This window comes from Electrona antarctica (genome assembly GCF_951216825.1).
Source record: "Electrona antarctica genome assembly, chromosome: 3".
In the NCBI taxonomy this organism is placed as follows: Eukaryota; Metazoa; Chordata; class Actinopteri; order Myctophiformes; family Myctophidae; genus Electrona; species Electrona antarctica.
Genome location: NC_136808.1, coordinates 34,375,489 through 34,396,637, shown reverse-complemented (window position 1 = coordinate 34,396,637; position 21,149 = coordinate 34,375,489). Strand labels below are relative to the sequence as shown.

The 21,149-nt window shown below is 45.0% G+C and overlaps 1 protein-coding gene across 6 annotated transcripts in view; it reads right to left on the bottom strand.

Moving 5' to 3' along the window:
• The window catches only part of chd9 (chromodomain helicase DNA binding protein 9), a 169,384-nt gene that overhangs the window by 9,568 nt on the left and 138,667 nt on the right, over positions 1-21,149 (bottom strand). For 4 of the 6 annotated variants that reach the window (XM_079497542.1, XM_079497547.1, XM_079497546.1 and 1 more), the window contains 12 exons: positions 18,670-18,759; positions 15,848-15,951; positions 14,814-14,931; positions 13,544-13,601; positions 12,829-12,877; positions 12,382-12,652; positions 11,256-11,461; positions 9,215-10,141; positions 7,644-7,849; positions 5,606-5,842; positions 3,770-3,950; positions 987-1,138 (listed from right to left, as the gene is read on the bottom strand). In XM_079497542.1, the coding sequence (XP_079353668.1) occupies positions 987-1,138; positions 3,770-3,950; positions 5,606-5,842; positions 7,644-7,849; positions 9,215-10,141; positions 11,256-11,461; positions 12,382-12,652; positions 12,829-12,877; positions 13,544-13,601; positions 14,814-14,931; positions 15,848-15,951; positions 18,670-18,759 (2,599 nt within the window). The remainder of the gene's footprint in view (positions 1-986; positions 1,139-3,769; positions 3,951-5,605; positions 5,843-7,643; positions 7,850-9,214; positions 10,142-11,255; positions 11,462-12,381; positions 12,653-12,828; positions 12,878-13,543; positions 13,602-14,813; positions 14,932-15,847; positions 15,952-18,669; positions 18,760-21,149) is intronic. The other 2 variants (XM_079497544.1, XM_079497543.1) reach the window with 2 other exon arrangements.

The window sequence follows — 21,149 nt, the reverse complement described above, 5'->3', positions numbered from 1 at the left end:
CTACTGTCGGTCCCTCTATAAAAATATAAAATAAAGGCGAAAGCCACAAAAAAACATTAAAAAAAAAAAGTTATTGTTGTCTCCACCAGGCCGAAGGCATGGGGAGAGAGTATGTTTTGCACTCCGTCCGTCCGTCCGTGTGTCCGTCCGTGTGTCCGTCTGTGAACAGCTAATCTCCGGCACTGTTAACCCGGTCGATGCCACATTTTGCACACACACTCCCTGGATGCCAACGATGAACCTCTGCCCCAAAATTTCCAGAACGGCCTGTTATAGCGCCACCAGGAGGCCGCTTTGTGCAAAACAAGTTTTTGGACAGTACACCTACAGATTTCGTCCAAACATCACGCAAATTGGTACACAGTCTCTCTAGAGCCATTCAACCAAACGGGTCTTTCAGATTTCTCAGACTCCATCCTGATTGGCTAAGATTGGCTTGCAAAGTTCGCAGGAGTGTTCAGTTTCAAACAAAATTCTGCAAATCATGAACACATCGTATGATTTCCGTGAAATTGCGCACGCACATTCCCACTAGGCCGAGGAAGAAATGCCACGTGAACATTTTCAACTCAGCCTCATGGTGGCGCTATAACTGGCCGAAAAGTGTTTTTACCTCCAACTGCACGGATTTGTGGATAAGTTTGTATGCCAACTCCCTAGAGGCCAAGGAAAAACCTTTGCCTGGAATTTGCTCTTTATAGCGCCACCAGGAGGCTGACATATGTAAAACACATTTTCTAATATTACTCCTTCAGATGTTATCCAAATTTCATGCAAATCGGTACACATGCTCTCCATAGTCATGTAATCCACCTTCATTGCCTACAATTGGCTTCTAAACACACTCCTATCCTCCTGGTGGAGACCTGTGCCCAGAAGGGCACTTTTTCTAGTTTTATATGAGTTCACTGAAATGAGAGTAGAGTAAATAAATGCCCTGTTGCATCGCTATTCGCCAGTAAGGCAGATAGCAAAAGGAGTCTTACGTGATCGGGTACAGCAGGGACTCTGCTCCTGTTCATGAAGAGCAGGTCCATGCCTTCCACGTTCTTCCTCCTTCCCCTCCTCCTCTTCATGACCGGCTGGCCGTCCAGCACCCCGTTCAGCCTCATCTGACCAGGAGCCACACCTGGAGGAACTGTGGGGACAAGCAGCGTGTTATTCTACAACTCAATTCTACAACTGTCAGTTTTCTGAAAACCCCATGTTGCTCTATCAGTGGTGCTCAAACGTTTTCATGTCAAGGACCCTCAAAATGTATTGCCGCAGACCTCCATCTAAAATAAATTGTTCCAAGGACCCCCAGAAGGATTTGAGTTAAAAATGCTCACTTTAAGATTTGCAATTTTTTCACAGAAACAAAAAAGAAATGCAGATCTACAAAGACGCGCTATGAGCTTGTATATTTACAATTTTTTTAGATAGCTAAAATCTAAAATGACACAGATGCTTTCCCGGATTTCCCTCGGTTCATCCAAGTCACTCAGAGCTCTATAGTAGTGACTTCTCGGTTTTTACTCTACATTCAATATTTTTCGGCGACCGTCTTCCCCAGAATAACGGATGCTGGGCTTTATTTATCATCAGCAGAAAAGCAGATCTGCAAGCTCAGAACGTGTAGCATTGCGATTGTAAGCTTGTGGATCGACATTTCTTTTGTAAAGGGATTTGGTGTAGAGCGGAGCAAAAACGAACAGGCCGGGGCGCCCGCTGGCCTAGTGGTCCAGGCGCATGCCACATATAGGCTCTGGCCTGACAGCGGGTTGCGTGTTCGAGTCCCGTTCATGACGACCTATGCTGCATGTCTCCCCCCGTCTCTCTCTCTCTCCCTCTTTCCTGTCGATCTTCACTTCTATCTATCAATAAAGGCAGAAAATCCAAAAAACTAATCTTAAAAAAAAGATTGGGGGCCAATTATAGATGGTCAATATAGTTTAAAGGTTTTAACCAGAGCTTTAATCTCTTTTGTTCCCCTTTCAAATTTATTTGTCATAGTAAATTTGTCAAATGTATTTGTCAATCTATTACTGTCTTCTATTCTACAGTCTACATCTATTGAGTATGTGTCTAATACTGATTTAAATACCAGGTATATACACATATTTTGAGTATTTGCAAATAAAAGAAAATTATTCATGAATTGTTTTCCATAATGAAAATATTAAGGAATTTCAGATTGAATAAAGTGTATTCTCTCTATCCAACAATTAAAAGCCACTGTTTTAATTAAAGACGACATCCATGTTACATTACAAGTTGCAACCAGGCGTTTAAATCATGCTAATGTATAAGGCAGAATGTACAGCTCCCATTTTGAAGTCACTCAGCTAATAGTGATGTTAGCTTGCTGCCATCTAGTGGTTATACCAGGGAAACATAGTACTTGTGATACACACAGTCACATACCCATCACTGTATTGTGATTGTGTTTACCTGCTCACACTATGAAAATAATATACCCCCAATTAAGGCAATGCGCCGATTATCCAAATGTTAAGTTTTGCTGTAAGTTAAGTATATTAAACTACTATTACTACGAACACAATGCTCAATTTCTATACACATTTTGTTAAAGATTCTTTTTTTATGCACACGTATATAACAATGTCACCGGATAGAGTGGACAAAGTAAAACGTTAGAATAGTACAATAAATGGTAAACGCGTTAAATAACTAATAGGGGATTCACACTGAGATGGACTGAGTCTGTTTGATTCGAACCGTTCCCGAATACGGTTGCCTGGTCCCCGCTGGCCATGATTCACATTGGCCGAGATTCAACAGTGCACCCGGGTACACTTCATTCAACTTATGTGCCTCAGAGGGGCACTGTGGACTATGGGGCTTCGGGAGACAAAATGTCATGTCACAGAAGAAGAGTCACTTTCAGAGTTTAGAGCAAATAATAAAGTTTGGCTGTGTTCCTGACGTTGTCTTGAGTTATAATAATAACATAATACACAACTAAAGCAGTGTGCGCTGATGGTCTTAAACAGCACAATGTAACATTGTCTCTCGTCTGTATGACGGTGACGTCATGTACATATCCTTGGTATTGTATGTTAATAGTGACGTGACTAACCTTGGTATGTTTGCCCTAGCTGCAGCGCATGGCATGTGTTTTTTTTCACGGCTCGTGCTGTGCTACTCAAACACTAGTGGATTATCAATCATTCTTTGTCAACATTCAAGTAGAAATACCAGAAATACAACCCTGGTCAAATAAAGTCATTATAAAAATAATATATAAATTTAAATTATGATTATAGTTCACTTCCTCCTTTTAGTACGGATGGCTTTCACATTGCAGTGATCCGTATCCGAGACTTGATTGATTGCGATCCCTATGGTTGGGCGATCCGCTCCCGGGAACGGTACGCATCATTCACACTACCACAACATCTGCAAAGTGGTCCCGAGTGAATCCCCCCCTTATTAATGTCCTACCCTGTCTATTACAATTAATCAAGTAATACAAGTATGCATGTTGTTGCTGTCAGGCAGAAACCCTGCAACTCCATATTTCAACATTTTATTTAATTTTTTTGTAAATTAATGACTCTACTCCGTTGTATGAGAGTGTCACTCAAAAAATGTGCTGTGAGCTTGTACATATGCTATTTTTTTAACATAAAAAAAGCAGATTCCGCAGCCAAATGCATATTACTTTAGGGGTCCTTGACATGGAAAAAGGTTTGAGACCACATTATGGTCTCCACCGGAGACCTTACAACGTAAGGCGGTGGATGTTCCAAGTGACTGGAAGTACCGTGTTGGAAGCTGCTCTGTGGCTTGGTCATGTCAGCCAGGTCTGTGTCTGAGGCGTTCTGCAGCTCGTGGAGACGAGCCAGGTACTGCTGCTGGGCCTGCTGGGGCCCCTCCTCCGACTCCAGGGGTCTCTTCAGGGGCAGACCCTGTTTCTGGAAGGTCAACTTTAAGCCCCCTTCCTGCTGCACAGGGGGGAATATGCACGCACACACAGGGTCAAACGGGTATAGGAACAAGTAGGATTGATGTGGTTGAAACTCAAATCCGGTGCTGAATACCCTATTCAGACTGGCAGCCCAAAGCTATCCCATAACTGATTTCCTATTGGAGTGGGGTTGGTAACGGTTTTATTCAGTCTGAACGAGGCTAAGGAATTCAATTCTGATTTGCAAAAATCCGTTCCCATGTGTTTTTTTTGTGTGACTCCAATCTGTATAGGTTCCCACAAATCAGATGTGGGCTGGATTTGGGCTGACCGGTCTGAACAGAAGACTAGAGTCTGGATTTGGGCTGACCGGTCTGAACAGAAGACTAGAGTCTGGATTTGGGCTGACCGGTCTGAACAGAAGACTAGAGTCTGGATTTGGGCTGACCGGTCTGAACAGAAGACTAGAGTCTGGATTTGGGCTGACCGGTCTGAACAGAAGACTAGAGGCGTGGAGTGGACGTGGTTAAAGGATGTGACTCAGAACTCCAAGCAATATGAAAGAAAGTCTGGAAAACATTCCCTCAAAGTTAAACACAAGTAAAAAATAAAAGAACCACAAAAAGGAAGGTTGTGTTGTGTGTGTGTGTGTGTGTGTGTGTGTGTGTGTGTGTGTGTGTGTGTGTGTGTGTGTGTGTGTGTGTGTGTGTGTGTGTGTGTGTGTGTGTGTGTGGGTGCATGTGTACGAGTGTGGTGGTGTACCGTATGTGTGTGTGTTTGGGGGAGGGGGGCTAGTGGTGTAAAGGGAAAACCACACTCTAGTGTGCGATGAGAAGCCACGTCACAGGGTAGCAGCGATCAGCATATTCCTCACTGACTGACTCATCTGTCACATACTGTAGGTAACTTAAGGCTCACGTTGTTCACTTTGAGATTATTTTAATTCCAGTTGTATTGGAATACATAATCGTCTCAGTCGGTTGGAAACCTCATATGCCCAAAGCTGTTACTTTTCAGGATCCAAATTCAAAAACAGCAGATGGACGAGCTCAAAGCGCATCACTTGGAGCTTGTGACAAGCTATTCATGGTCTCAGTAGTAGTAGAAGTAGCACATGTGGGTACGTTTTGTAGCAATATGCAATACTTGGATCCCCAAATGTCCACACATGCTATGAAAGATAGCATGCTGTTTTAGACAATGTGCCATGTAGATGTTAGGTTTGAAGTTTACTTGGTATCCGAATAACTTTGTAGTAGAGGAGAGTGAAGATTCCCTGCTAAAAGCTTTACATGTAAATTGTAATTAAATAAATCAAGGCAGCACCCACAGTCAAAGGCTACATTTCAAGCACATTATAATCCAGATGCCGTTATTATATTCTCAAGAAACAAGGGCTTTCTAGTGGCATACTCTCAACCTCGGAGGCCAGTTCAGATCAAGTGGGTTAACCTATTTATAGACTGGAGGGAGGCTGCCATCAAATTAAGCCCACTCAAGTGGTCAAAACCACCAATCATCACCAAAGGAAAAAGAAAAGGCAGAAAAAACCCAAGACGGAGAGAGAAACATGCTGAACACTGCCACTAACGTTGGTTAGAAGAAGTAGCAGGTTGGAAGGGCTTAGAGCGCACGCAGCACGGGGCAGGCGAGGGGAGGGGGTTTTGGTGGAGAAACGAAAAATCAACATACATCGTTGAGTTTGACTGAGAACTCCTTGTTTTCTGCAACATGCAGCTTCTTCACCTTTGACCCCTGGGGCGAGGCAGAGGGGTCCTCGCCCAGGCTGTTCTGTGCGCTGTCCAGCAGCTTGGTGGTGTAGAAGGAGGCCACGGCGCCGCCCGGCTCGTAGGTCCGCCGCGTCCCCGGCCACTTCCCCTTCAGCACGGCCTGGCAAATACTGTCCAAACGGTTGATCATCACGCGGTCCTGCGTGGGGAGGGAGGGACACACACACACACACACACACACACACACACACACACACACACACACACACACACACACACACACACACACACACACACACACACACACACACACACACACACACACACACACACACACACACACACACACACACACACACACACACACACACACACACACACACACACACACACACACACAGGGTCAGACTGGTGATGGACAGTCATTACGTACTGTATTGTGAGAAAAATCACACCCGTGTGAACTGACACTGCGCAAAAAGCATGGAATACGGATGTGTATATTACAGGAAACTCCCGCTAAACTTTCCAACAAACTCCCGAATTGTACCATCACACCTGTATATTACCGTATATTAACTGTATGCACGCTAAACTTGAGGTTTACGGGCAAAATACAGTGCCCATAATTGCCCGTTAACTCCTCTTTTCACGCAGTGTGAGTGGTGCAACTCCGTGTGGGGGTCCCCAGAACTTCCAGACCCACAGGACCACGCCCAGGGTGCCGCCCCGGTTGCAGCGAGACGCCCCGCGTCCGAAACGGTCGAGAAATGACAGAGTTACTGTGTGGGGGAATTAGCACACAACACTCTCCCTTAGGGGTGTAACGATATAGTAACTGCATCGAAAAATCTATTTTAATTCCAAGAATCGAAGTATATCGAAATGAAAATAGCAATATTGACTATGAATCGTATCGTATCGTATTGCAATGGAAATAATCGGTATCGAATCGTTTTGCTAAGCAAATAATCGATTGTATCATCAATACTACATTTTTGTGCGTGATATTTAGCAATTTTTAGAAGAAAAATGAAAAAGAGGGGTTTAATTACTTCATTTAAAATAATGTCAATGTATTTTAAATAGTTACTGTATCGATTTCAAATCATTAAATCGTATCGGATCGTATCGCCATAATGAACCAATATCGTGTATCGTATCGTCAACCATGTATCGTGATACGTATCGTATTGCTGTTAAAATGTATCGTTACACCCCTACTCTCCCCCTCCCCTCTCTCTCTCTCATGCACGCTCCACATTGTAATTAGCAGGCAACAGTGCAACACTATCTCTCTCTCTGTTTCTAACACAACAGCGCCACTTTTGCCCCTACTGGTACCCTAAACATAGGGACATACATATGGATGGATGGACATAGGGATGGCAGTTCTGCCTTGGTGCCTTGGCAAATGCCAGGATGAAACTCATTGTCTCAGGGCTTGACCATATTTTGTTATTCTATACATTATGGAAGGATCATTGTTATTGCTTAAACATGTAACGTTATAAATGTGTGCGACATAATATGCTATATAGTTGTTAAAAAGTGACATAGTACTGCTTTAAGTCGATCTGTGGGTTTTATAAATATTTAACCAATGAAAAGTTTTAACAAGAGCTTGTAACTAAATATTAACTACAACGGAGCGGCTCTGTTTTCTTTACATTGGTGGGTGATTGAGGACCCCTCCTCTTTATTTCTCAACATACAGTACATATAACCTACCAACTAGACAACTGGTACTTGTAATGCCAACACGTAGCCTATTCACCACATTTAAAGCCAACAGTTTAACTCAAATCTTTGCCTCTAGAGGTCCCTCCCTGGCACAAAATAATTTTGAGATGGGGGTCAGCATCAAAATATAATTTGGGGGGTTCTCCTTGACATGAAAAAGGTTTGAGAACCACTGGTCCGGAGGGGACAAACTTCAGTGATGTTTATTCATCATTCAACATGATATTTGGTGATTAATGTGGCAGCTTGTCGTTTACCTTGGGCCAGTAGGATGCGGCCAGCATGTAGCCTCCCTGGAAGGGGTGATGGTGATGATGATGCGAGGAGTTGTTGATGCCGTTCTGGGCCACGTGGCTGTCCTGCGTCTCGTCCTGCATGGTGCTGAGGGACGCCACGCTGTCCTCGTCAAAGCCCTTCACCATGGCCACCGCCGCCACTGGAAACACACAGGGCACAACACCGTCTTCAGAGACGCAAAACACACGGTTGGTTTTGACAGCAAATTTGAATTTGTTTTAGTCGTCATAGTCTTTTGAATACATGTTTTTGGGGGCATGACACCCACACGCACACACAACCAAGCATAAAATGACAAAAAAAGTAATAATATGGAGATAGGCGTTTTTTGCCCGACGGCAACAATATACATACGTATAGTAAAATAAACAAAAAATGTATAATCGCGAAAAGGATAAAAGTTTGCCCATTAGCGCTTAATACAATATTACAATATCAGTGCGTTTGTTTGGGGGCTGTTTGAGCTCTGAGATGTGGTCAGTGTGCAGAACCCTTTCAGAGTGCTTTGCTCTAACCCAGCATGTAAGGAGAGCTGGTTGTGAGGAGGCACAGCAGGCTCCCATCAACCTCACAGAGAGGACCATATTCAAACAGGTTGTGAGGAAGCACAGCAGGCTCCCATCAACCTCACAGAGAGTACCATATCAAACACAGTCAGAGTGGGAAAACTAGCACAAGCTAATACTTTTCAAAATGTGGGTACATTTCTATCAAGGCTGTTACATTTTTGTAAACACTACCAGGCACTCAGAAATAAAACGTGACAGTTTCTTTAACTTGTGCCCAGGCAGCAGCCACCATACGCCAGCCATAAAGTGTACTAAAGGTCTTTTCAGATGGGAATGCGACTGGCGCACCTTGGTAAAGAATTTTCAATGAGAGGGGGGGGGCCTATACACTAGTATAGAGGCCTGAGAGACTACCCTCAACCATATAGGGTTTAGTGGTTAATCATTTCAGATACCATGGCGACCCATAATGAAAACATGTCTTTAGAGAGGTGACCCTGTAGCCAACCAGTTCAAGGCTGCATTCCAGTCCACTATAAATTAACTGCCTCTAATCATTCTTCCCCTCATGGGAATCCCTTTCTAAAGCAGAAGTTACGCTGTCGTCATCTTACATATCTCAATAACTCACATTTTTAAGAATCACTCTTCAAGGACAATGTCAGTTGAAAAACAATCTAGGTCAAGGGTAGTGGTGGTCAACCAACCAGCAACTTTTTATATGACTTTTATTTATTTATTATTTATATTAACAATTATTGTTATGCATAAAGCTTTTCCCAGTAGTCAGAATTTATCTTACCTTTATTATTCATACAAAGATTTACTCATTCATCGTTATTTTTTTTAATCTTCTAACACTTACTTATAAGTGCCATACTGTAGTATTAGCCATACTGTATTGCAATACTGTAGTAATTTGACAGTTTTTCCCCAAAAATAGGGACACCAGGTTGAAAATCATGACATAGCGGTCATACAGTATGTCCAGGATGTGGAGAGTTTTACAGATCAACACTCACCCTTCTTCTTTCCTTCCTCGTCCCCGCTGTCTTCTGAGGACGAGGAAGAGGAGGACGAGGACGACGAAGACCCTGAGGAGCAAGACGAGGAGGAGGAAGACGAGGAGCCGGACCCCGAGCGCGAGTTGGAAGACGAAGATGATGACGACGAGGAAGAGGAGCGCGACGACGAGCTGGACGAGGACCTGGCCGAGTCGGAGCCGGAGCCACGCTTGGCGGCCTTGCGGCTCCTCTTCTTCTCCTTCTTGGGTTTCCTCTCCGACGAGTTGGGTGTGAGGGGCTTGGTCCGCGCCGCCTCCATCAGGCTCTCGCTCTCCTCCTTGACGCCACCGACGACGGGCTTCTCCTCCAGACCCGTCGGAGTAGCAGGTGCCGGGGGTGGCGTCCAACTCTCCCCCTGCATCTCCTGGCTCCCCTCTCCCTCCGACGCCGGCTCCTCCTTGGGCACGATGCCTGCTGCAGCGCTCTGGATCCCCATGTCTCGCTGTGTGGGTGGGGTGGGTAGCGGAGACCCACTCAGCACTGCACTGCTGGCAACCTGGTGGTACTGTGGGTGTAAAAGGGGTGTGGATGTGCGCGACTGCTGCTGCTGCTGCTGCTGCTGCTGCTGCTGCTGAGCGGTCTTGGTCTGGCTGTAGTTCCGCTGGGCGACCATGAAGCTCAGCTCAGGGTCTCTGAGAATGTGGTAGTCCGTGCGGCTGACGCCGTGCTTGGCGGCGCCGACGAGCAGGTCGTGGTCGTGCGTGGCGGGCACCCACCACACAGGCAGGTCAGACCCCAGCTGGCACAGGGCCAGGCGTTCGTACAGCAGCGGATGGCGCAGCACCTGCTCGCGCACCTGCCGTAGCAGCTCCACCCGGTACAGGGTCCGAGACGCTCGCTCCTCCGTGATGGGCTGGATGGACAGCGCAGGGTCCACAGCAGAGTCTAGAGGGAGAGGTGAAGCAAAGCGTTAAGAGGAACGTGGGAACATGCAGGAGAGAAGAACATTATAGGCCGAGCCACCAGAACAAACTATACAGTGGGTCTGTTTGTGTCTGGAGTTAAAGTGCCAGACTGTTTGCTTTTCTATGAATGATTAATCTTATATTGGCGTTCCAATATGAGAACACCACTGAGCAAGCTTGTTTAACAAGAGTTCTGTCTCTGGATTGTTACTGTTCAAAAGGTAAAACAGACTGCGATGAAGAAAGAAATCTTTAACACTTTGCCTGGTGGCCACAAGTGGTAATTACCTTGCACAGGGCCAGAATTGGGGAGATTACTACTCAAGTGCTTCCGTTTCCCCTGCTCGCAGACCTCCATTGTAAGAAAAGGCTAATGTTAGCATTAGCTCACGCTAGCTATCTTTCTCGAGAAACGTTTATATTTTGAGATGCAATGAAAAGTCAGAAATCAGATCTGAACCTCCGATGTCTGATCAGCACAAGGGACAGTGGCGTAGTTTTGGAGATAAGAGCCAGAGAAGTTCCTATTTAACAGTAGTCTACGCATGCGTGAGCACGTTCCGTGCGTGCAGGGGACAGCCTGGCAACCGGCTCAGGGCAAAAAGTTTATTTTTTTAGTGGTGCAGTTTCAGATCCATATAAAGCGATATAAACCGTATATACGTCAATTGCAGACAACAGATGGCTATTAAAACACATATATATACTGTATACGTCAATAGTAGTCAGTGTGTTAAAGAGTTGTGAAGACCTGGCATTTAGATAGCTTGTGCTGTTTGTGCCCTTTGTGCATGCATTATGTCTACAGTGAGGTTTAGACCATGCAGCATTTTATTTTGTTAAAGCCTAATAGAAGGCAAATCTATTTGTCAAAATCTAATTTCCATGTTTTTGAAAAGGTGGTGATAACAGAACTGTGAATCCTGTTGCAGTGAAGGCACTGGGAAGTCAAAGCAACATTACATTTCTGCAGGCAATGATTAGCAGTAACAACAACAATAACAGAAACAGGTGTGTGTGTGTGTGTGTGTGTGTGTGTGTGTGTGTGTGTGTGTGTGTGTGTGTGTGTGTGTGTGTGTGTCCGTCCTCCTGACCTCCGTCTTTGGGCGGCAGGCGACACACCCTCCTGCACATAGCGGTGAATGCCCACAGATATTTCTGCAGGCTCTCGTCTGTCTTCTTGTGCAACCGAGCCATGGCTCGGAATTTGGTCCAGTCGAAGCGGCCCAGGTCCGGGTCAAACACCACGCCAAAGGTAGAGACAACGCGGTAGAAGTCGGCCTCCTCTCGCCTGGTCCATCTGGACAGAAAGGAAGAGAGATGTATTAGCCTAGTATAACCCCCAGTGCCCAGTCTATAAGGGTTAGACTGACCCAACCAGCATTTCCAATCATCCATAATTAACAGTTATGAATCTTCCATTTTTGTATATGAAAAGATTTTAATATACTGTATGAGATGTCAATGGCACAGCCACTGACTGCACCTATGTCACTGGTTCTCAAAGTGGGGTCCGGGGACCCCCAATGGTCCTTGAGGACCTTTTTAAGCATGAACAGAGAGCTGGTTACATGCATTTTAATCTACGCGTACCTCCGGTGATCAAGATTTCTTCATTCCATATTAGAATCAGAGGACACGAGTGGAGTGGAACGGGGGGGGAGCCGTTCCTCGTTCCAGGGGGCTGACGTAACGCCACTCCCGCGCTCCGCTCCAACCAGACCAGTATTTTTCGTGTGTCTGAAACACGCAGCACGTATTCTCCGTCTCTGTCCGTGCGACCGGGCATGCTCAAACATGTGGTGCGCAGCCCCCAACCGGAGCGGCTCGGAGTGGAGGATGGTCCTTGCTAAAAACCGCTCCACGTTGAATAACAAATCCAATCTTATTCCACTCCGCTCATATCCTCTGATCAGAATGGAAGATTAACACTTGCCAACATCCACACGCCGATACATTTTGACTCTGGCAATCTGGCCCTCGCATCATTCAATGATCCTAATGCCTGATTTATACTTCATTTTCATGTCGTGTTGCACACCGGAAATAGCTGATCTACAGGCTCACAACGATGTGTCATGAGACTGTAGATCGGCTATTTACGTTTCAAGTACTGTATCTGTAAATACAAATCTGAAGTTGATTTCTTGCTCTGCCTCAGAGACCCCAGTCCCCGGATCTACAGTATACACAGTTCTGTGTCGTGTTGTCTTGTCTCACCTCTGCTGGCGTTCTATCTTGGCGGCCATCTTGGGGTTGAGGGTGTCGTTGAGGATGGGGGGCAGAGGTAGGAGTGGCATGGTCATCATCATGGACGTCTGCAGGTCTTGGGGCTGGGTCTGGACCTGGGTCTGGTGGATGTGCAGGATCTGCCGGCTCTTGGTGTAGCGCTGGGAGGCCGTGATCAGCCGGCGCAGCCTGGCCGTCAGCACCGAGGGTGAGGGCCAGAACGCTGTGGTGCTGTCACCCCCTTCCATCACTGGAGCTGCATCTGAATAATGGAGACACGCACACACACACCGAGTTAACCACATGAACCCTACGTCACTGGTTCTCAAACGTTTTCACATCAAGGAACCCCAAATTGAAATGTATACACAGACCCCTGTATGATCTGAATACTGATCCCCCCTGAAGTATATACTGTAGACAACTAATCCCACTCACCTCCAGCACTGTCTGTGACAACCAGGTCTCCAGGAGAAGAGGCATCATCCTGCCAAGTGGAGAAGGGGGATGTTTACTTACAGATGCAAGTCGATAAATAGTGCAATAAACAGCTCTATAATCTGATGGCAAATCACAACAACCAAAAAACGGTACACCTATGCAGTTTGCTATCACACTAATTCTTTCCTACAAGGCCTATTAGAGATTACAATTTAGGCGCTCAGCAGACATGGTTATTCAGAGCGCCTTACAAAGTGAAGGATCACGCAATAAATGACATGAACCAGTCAGTAAACGGCAGGGTAAATTACCAGTCAGTAAACGGCAGGGTAAATTGGTCAAATAAATGAAATGAAAAGAAGAAATGCAGCGAAATCAATTAAGTGCTACAAATTAACTAAGATACCAGATCAAACCTATAGCATCTGTCTAAAGCAAGTGCTAACTTACATAACAAATGCTAATCTAACAACTTTTATGGGATGCCTTGGGTGGTTTTGTGTGCTGTTTTCATTTGTTTTTAAGTGACATGTGTTTTTTCTTTCTTTCTTTTTTTTAAGCTACACGTGCATTTAATTTAATCTCACCTTCCCAAGTTACACATTGCAAAATTAAAGAACAGTGTTCCATTTGCCTATGGTAAGTCCAGAGTGCTTGGCAGGTCTTATCAGAGAGGTGCCTCGCCTCTCTCCCGGTCCCCATGGGGCCTTACCTCCATATCGTCCTTCAGCAAGGCAGGGGCAGGCTTGTATTCTGGGTCATCTACGTCCCTGTGTGCACACAGATAAAAAGACCCAGTCAGCTGGGGCCACACGAGGTGACTGCTGGCAGAGCAGCAGCTGGTACTGGCTCCCAAAAAAAGGGGGAAAAAACACCCACTCAACATTCACATTCACCACTGCCTGCCTGGCACAGGAAACAGCTCCGTCTCTGATTATTACTAAATGGAGAATATGGCTAAACGTAAAAGATAAGGGATTTTGACCTTCATAACAGCTAACTAACAGAGAACTATAAATGTGCACAGACAGTACACTTTGTTCTCTTAGTACAGGGGTTCCCAAACCTTTCACAAAAGATTTGGTGTCTCCCCAAGGACACCAAACAAAATGACTTAAACCTTGTTCCAATAATAATGAAAATAGCAGATATACAAGGGTTGCGAGTTTATAGATGAGCTATTTTCACTATTTTAGATTTTCTTTTGCGACCCCCCAAACACAACACTGGATATTAATACAAAAATGGGACCCAACCCATTGTTTGGGAATCACTGCAGTCTGTTTCTGTGCGCTGCTGATTAGAGGTGCTACTTATGATGAGTAAACTGAGAGGTTTCCCCAGTGTGCCAGTGGTTGGAATTTGCAACGTGTTGTCAAGGTTTGTTTTAATATCCAAGCGCCAGATGGGTGCAGTTTGCCACATGAGACAACCAGAATCTTTAGATGTTTACAACAAAGCATTTGAAAGACAAATTAGTTCTGTGACAACCAATTTGGCTCACACCATCTGACATAACAAATCACAAACGACTGGAAAGAATTCTACCAGGTTAACCACTATTGCACAACCCTAAAATAATAGTGAAAGTAGCTTGAAAATAGCAACGTGTTGCGTTGTCATGTGTCTTTTCACCACATTTTTGCCTATAGTTTTGCAGAATGTTTGTCTACTATGACAGGTCACTAGGGTGGTTTAATCAAATGCTCAGAATAATTAGACGTGGTTTTCATAAGAATGAAGAACAAGAACTATTATTTCGTCTCTGTCGGGTGGAAACCTCATATGTCCAAAACTGTTACTTTTCAGATTTCAAATAAAAAAATGGTTAAAGTAGCAAATCGACAAGCTCAAAACATGTCGAGCTTGTGTGAGTGACGCTGTAGTATGATCAAGTAGGGCATTACTTTACGAAAAAAGTTAAAATATGGAGATAAGAGGTTTGAGGTTTCTGACCGACAGTGTCTGGTGTCTGTACCCACCCGTCCATGAAGTCATTGGCTCTTTGTTCGGCAGCGATGGCCTTATCGTCTGGCCTCCCCACGCGCTCTAAGAAAACCAGAGCAGGGTCTGCACGGATGGTGTTGTACTTCTCATAGCCTGCAACCATATAAGACAACAAAGCAACAAGGGTGGTTAAACGGATTGCGCATGGAAGCCTTCGTGCATATGGAATGACCTTTAGACATAGCATATCTATGCAACCTGGCCAGTTTCCCACACAGGCACACTGCGTACATTTCATGGATACTGATTAGGATACGGAAAACTCCATGTGTGTAATATCATATGAGGAGTGCCGTTCTAATGTGACATCTGTCACTTAATGAATGTCACACCTGCTCTTACAAAAATGGTAACAAGTAGCATGGCCATGAGATCTTTTGGTAAATATTCCAGAGATAATGATTGACAAACGTCTACGTAATGATGTCATCACAAAGGTGGACATAATGCAGTGTTTAAGGGTTCCTAGTTCCTACACATTTGGAATTTCAAAATTCTATACTTTTTCCAGACTCTAATTTCAGGCCCGACACCCGTACAGTATGTTGCTCCCAGGGCAAGCTGCGGCCCAAAGAATTGACAAAATCACCCTCATCTCTCCATAAGCTCCTCCACTACTACATTTAGAAGAGATTTTGAAGCTTTTGCTCCTGAAATGTCGATTATTTACATGGGAAAACCTGACATATAACATGCGAGTCAATGGGCGAGAGGCAATGTTTGTCTAACCCAAGGTCTGGCAGAGTAGAGTGGGTTGGGTTTACCGAAAGGTCTATAGTCTGGAAATACATTATTTTACATTTTACATACTTTTCCAGACCTGGAAAAGTATGAAATGAAATTCCATACCATTCCATACTTGCGTAGGAACCCCGTTTTGGAATTACATTTACAATATCTTTTCAGATCACAACTGCATTTTTTTGTTAATAGTTCCCAGTACTGTGGCAACAGTAACATTTTTCTGTTGTCAATGAAGTCAGACAGCCTGCCCCTGGAGGAGACTCACCATGTTTGTACACCCCCAGCAGCAGACACTTGTCAGCGATGGCATCCCACCACAGGGCTGGAAGCTCTGAGTTGTCTGGCTCTGGTACCCAGATCTTCAACTCACTAGAGAGAGAGAGAGAGAGAGAGAGAGAGAGAGAGAGAGAGAGAGAGAGAGAGAGAGAGAGAGAGAGAGAGAGAGAGAGAGAGAGAGAGAGAGAGAGAGAGAGAGATTTTATACTGCTATTCGAAAATAGCAGATTATACGAAGCCTTGTGAGCTTGTAGATCAGCTTTTTTTTAATAAAATCTAGAAATGTGGGTCCATGGCCAAATACATATGAATTTGGCAGCAGAGCCACTGTTCTGTTTATACAATCTTATGAAGCTTGCTTCAGATACTTCATAAGCCTGATAAACATGCATGCATGCATGCATGCTAGTGTAGCAGCGGATCTACTCCAATGATAGACTGAGCAGAAGATATACAAGCTCAAAGCTATTTTTGGCTAATGGTGCGCAACCAAGTATAAATCAGGCTATAGAGCACTATAGGAGGAGTACTGCTTAGATTAGTCAACCGTCTAAAGGCGCTAATGTGAATCCTGTACTGTATATCCATGTACAGTATTTTGCCGGTGGTGTGTCCAGTTACTGTATGAGTCATTGCCGTTGGGCATAAACCTCTTATCTCTATATTTTTGTTTATTTTTAAGTGGTGCAACCACTTCATTAACACTTAGGCCGCTATCATTTATTGAAAAATTAGGATCTAATTCACGCCAGCATTTTTTTAAATTTGAGCTCTTATTTTGAAAAGCCGCCATTTCCGGTCCATGAGCAGTAGTCATAACCTTGGAATCTACACGGAGCTAGGCAGGCCTGGTTTACAATCTGAATCCAGCCCGGAGCTCTGGAGAGCTCTACATCGTCAGATCTGTGCCGTCAAAGAAACGCTGTTTTGACCAAAATGCCATCTGGGACAAGGAATAGGCGATTGAAAGAAATGGATAGAATGGATTCTTATGGCGACGACGATCTAAGATGGGCGATCCAGTGCTGTGCTAACAACACAGCTAGCTAACCGGCTAACGTGAGTAGCATTTTGGCTCGAGCAATCGAACGCGCTATAAAAGCTCAATTGCCGAAGGCCGTCGGCAATGGCGTTAAGCGCCAGTATCAAAATTAGGCTTCAATTGACTTTAATTGTCGGCAATGGCGCTGAAAGTATTAAGGAGCTATGTGTGTCTGTCCCTGGCTGGCTCCCTGGCTGGGTCTGTCCGAGCACGAAAATAGCGTTTGGTTTGTTTTCACAACCAAGTGTCACTGTTGCGCAGCCTAACACACACACACACACACACACACACACACACACACACACACACACACACACACACACACACACACACACACACACACACACACACACACACACACACACACACACACACACACACACACACACACACACACACACACACACACACACACACACACACACACACACACACCTGTATATATGATGATTTCGGGTGTGACAGTACAGTACAGTACAGTACAGTACAGGGACCCCCTGGGGACCCCCACACGGTAACTCTGTAATTTCTGGACTGTTTCAGACGCGGGGCGACTCGCCGGAACTGGGACGGCACCCTGGGCGCGTTCCTGTGGGTCTGGAAGTTCCGGGGAACCCCCGGGGACCGCCACATGGAGTTGCAAATTACTTCACACGGGTGTGATCTTTTTTTAAATTAATGACTACTTTGTCATACTTCACAACTACAGTGTAACACAAAAGTAGAAAAAATAGCAGATCTGCTATTCTTGTAGATCTGCCATTTTTTCCACATTTATTATTTGAATCCTGAAGAGTAACAGTTTTGCACACATGAGGTTTGCACCAGACAGCAACGAAGTGTTATATTGTTTTATGTCGGGCTGTCACGTCACCACCAGCCAAAGCCAATCCCTTTGTATGCTCATACTTGGCAATGCACTTTCTGCTTTTACAGCACAACGTACAGGGTTAGAGACCCTCTGAAAGGACATGTTATGTGGTATAATGCTGCCACTGTTGAAATGGGTCATTGTTTCTGCTAAATTCCCCCAAAAATAATTTAATATTTTTTCTTTAAAAAAAAACTAAAAAAAAACTAAAATGCAACTCACAAACACAATCAATTCACGTCCTGTAATTTAATCTTGTGGTCTTTAGAGACCACAATATAATGTACTAGATGTATTAGAAGGATAAACCCCTTGAGATGCATCATCTAGTTTTTACAAATAGATTAGAATAAAGATTGTTCTCATCACTGACAGCCTAGGTAGGTATTAGTCATTTACATACTAAATAGAATGGTTATGCAAGTAATGATTATTAGCGATTGATACATATTTTGACCAGCAGAGGGAGCTCTGCAGCTAACATTTCTGTCTTCAACCATGCAGTCTTGAGTCTTGACTGACTTCAACAAGTGGCAGTTTTGTCTCTCCATCAACATCCCAAAATTTAAAAGCACTGTATTTGACAAGCAGGAGACAACAGCAAACAACTGAACAGCACAGCCAGTAAAACCTACAGTAATAGTCCTCCGAAAGCTGGTTATCCGTGTTGGTAGTGTATTTCTACATACTGTATGTTCATAGGCCTACAGTCTTTTCAGTTGCACAAATGCACAGTATACCATTAGCTGGGGATAATCTACACAAAATCCACAACGTATCCAGCTATTCCATTTCTCTTTCATACATGTTTCAAATACTCATAGTGACATTGGTTAGAGCAGTTTACCAATGCAATGTTTTTTTGTAGTGATTATTGATTGGTCAGAGTTGAGCTCACCTTGCATCCACGCCGTCCAGCACCGTCTGGGCCTGGCTGCCGATCACCTCCTGTTTGAGGTAGTAGAGCATTCTGACCCGGAGAAGAACCCTGCACACAGACAACCCAGTGGTCACCACTCACCACAAAGCCTGGCCAAAGCACAAACGCTGAGCCAGCAGAACGCCTTTCACTCTCTCTCTCTCTCTCTCTCACACGCAATTCACACACACACACACACAATTCACACACACACACACACACACACACACACACACACACACACACACACACACACACACACACACACACACACACACACACACACACACACACACACACACACACACACACACACACACACACACACACACACACACACACACACACACACACACACACACACACACACACACACACACACACACACACACACACACACACACAAATGTACATACAGAAGTATACAATCCTGAGTGTTCATTTAACCTGTGTACTTTCAAAAAACTGTAAATATTATGTTATTTTTTGGCACAAATTCTACAAAGTTTGTGGGCTTGCAGATTGGCCATTGCCCTCAATACCCTCAATACCAACTACTTCTCTAAAGTGAGTGACACTCACACACAGCCACAACACTAAAGGAGCGACCATGACTTCTCCCTGGCACAAAATAGTTTGCGATGAGGGTGTGTGTGTGTGTGTGTGTGGGGGGGGGGGGGGGGGGGGGGGGCGTGGGCCGAAACATATATTTGGGGGTCCTCCTTGGCATGAAAAAGGTTTGAGAAGCAATGCAGCAGTGGACCGACCGCCGAGACCAGTGGGGTGCCCCAGGCTGACGAGGACTAGGGCTGAGTCACAGGGGACACATTACCACTGTGATGCCTGCTCACACACATCACAGCCAGCGGGGCGTGATGGTGATGCGAGGGGAGTTGGATGATAAAGCTGAGGGATGACTGAACAATGGCGGCACCATACCCTGCTGTTGCGATGTCAAGCTCAACTTGAGATTTCCGCCGCGGTGATCGCAGGGAATAATGTGTGGTATAACCGCTGAATGAAACATGAGGCACCACACGCGCTGTGGTAGAATGACACCTGCTGTTTGGAACCTGAGGTCTTTGAGTATTAGTCATGTTATTATGGCTGGCTTTCTTGAGACCTGTGTCTGCAATGTGGAAATGACAAACAACTAGGCCGGCACATGGCAATAATCTCAAGTCTTTAGTAGAAAGTATCTCCAAAATGATCACATCAACTCGATTATGTTATTATTACATTACTATTCAAAGCTAATGGAGCCTGACTGCAGTCCATTGTGCATTCACTGCTAATACTGTACCACCTTTTCAAAAGATTACATAACGACTGCTATATGGAGTCCTGTGGATCCTTCTGTCTCGCCAAGATCGGTGTCACAGCACTGATAAGCATCAACTGGTTCTCAGGACTCAAATCACTGCCATTTCCATCGAACTAATCATCTAATCAGGCACTCACTTACATCTGGTGAACACAGTTAACTGACTGACATGTGTTATTATTTATATATATTACTTCATAGACATCCGAATAATAGTAAATAAAGATTTTAAGTAAATGGAGGTGCATTACTGAGTTATGTAATGAGTTTAGAGAGCACGTGGTAGTATTGAAATATACAGTACAGTTACAGTATACTGAATAGTCATGCTTGGTTCATACAGTGCATATGGTGATATTCATTTTACGTAATATCACCCAGATGTTTCAGTGGAACACCCGCTGCTTCAAGCTTTCGGACACACATGCGTGCAATGTTTTCTTTTCAGATGCAGCTCTGCGTCGGTGATGAAATGCCCTGCCCAACTCGGTGACAATGACAAGGAAAGAAAACAGCCGGGCCTCTAAATGTGACGGATGGGTGTCGTGACAAAGTCTGCAGTTATAACAAAGTGTTGCACCGCCTCCTCCTCCTCCCCCTCTCCTCTCCTCCTACTACTCCACCCTCACTCCCTCCTCTGTGGGCGAGACCGCCCAGCGGCAGCTGTTGCTTCCTCTGGCTGTCAACACTCCCCTTCATCACTCTCTAGCTCCCTACATCCCTCTCTCCCTCGCTCTCCGTCTTTCTCTCTCCCCCTTGCTTTCTGTCCTCGCTACTCTCCCAGACACCACCGACACTGTGAGTGTGTGTTCTTAAGACGCGCACGCACGCGCACGCACGCACGCACGCACGCACGCACGCACGCACGCACGCACGCACGCACACACGCACGCACTTTGCAGATCTCCTCATAGCAGGCACACAAACAAAGTGAATAGTACACATTCTTTGGGAGATGAGTAGGCTAGTATGAATCCGTTGAAAAGACCCACAAAAAACAGCCACAAAACGTCTTCCCAAAGAAGGCCTCAGATGCCTCGTGCTATCTTGAGTGATATACACTGTCTCCGATTTGTCTCTCCTATAATGTTTAGACAGCGCATATTTACCCCTCACTGATTCATATTAACTGATG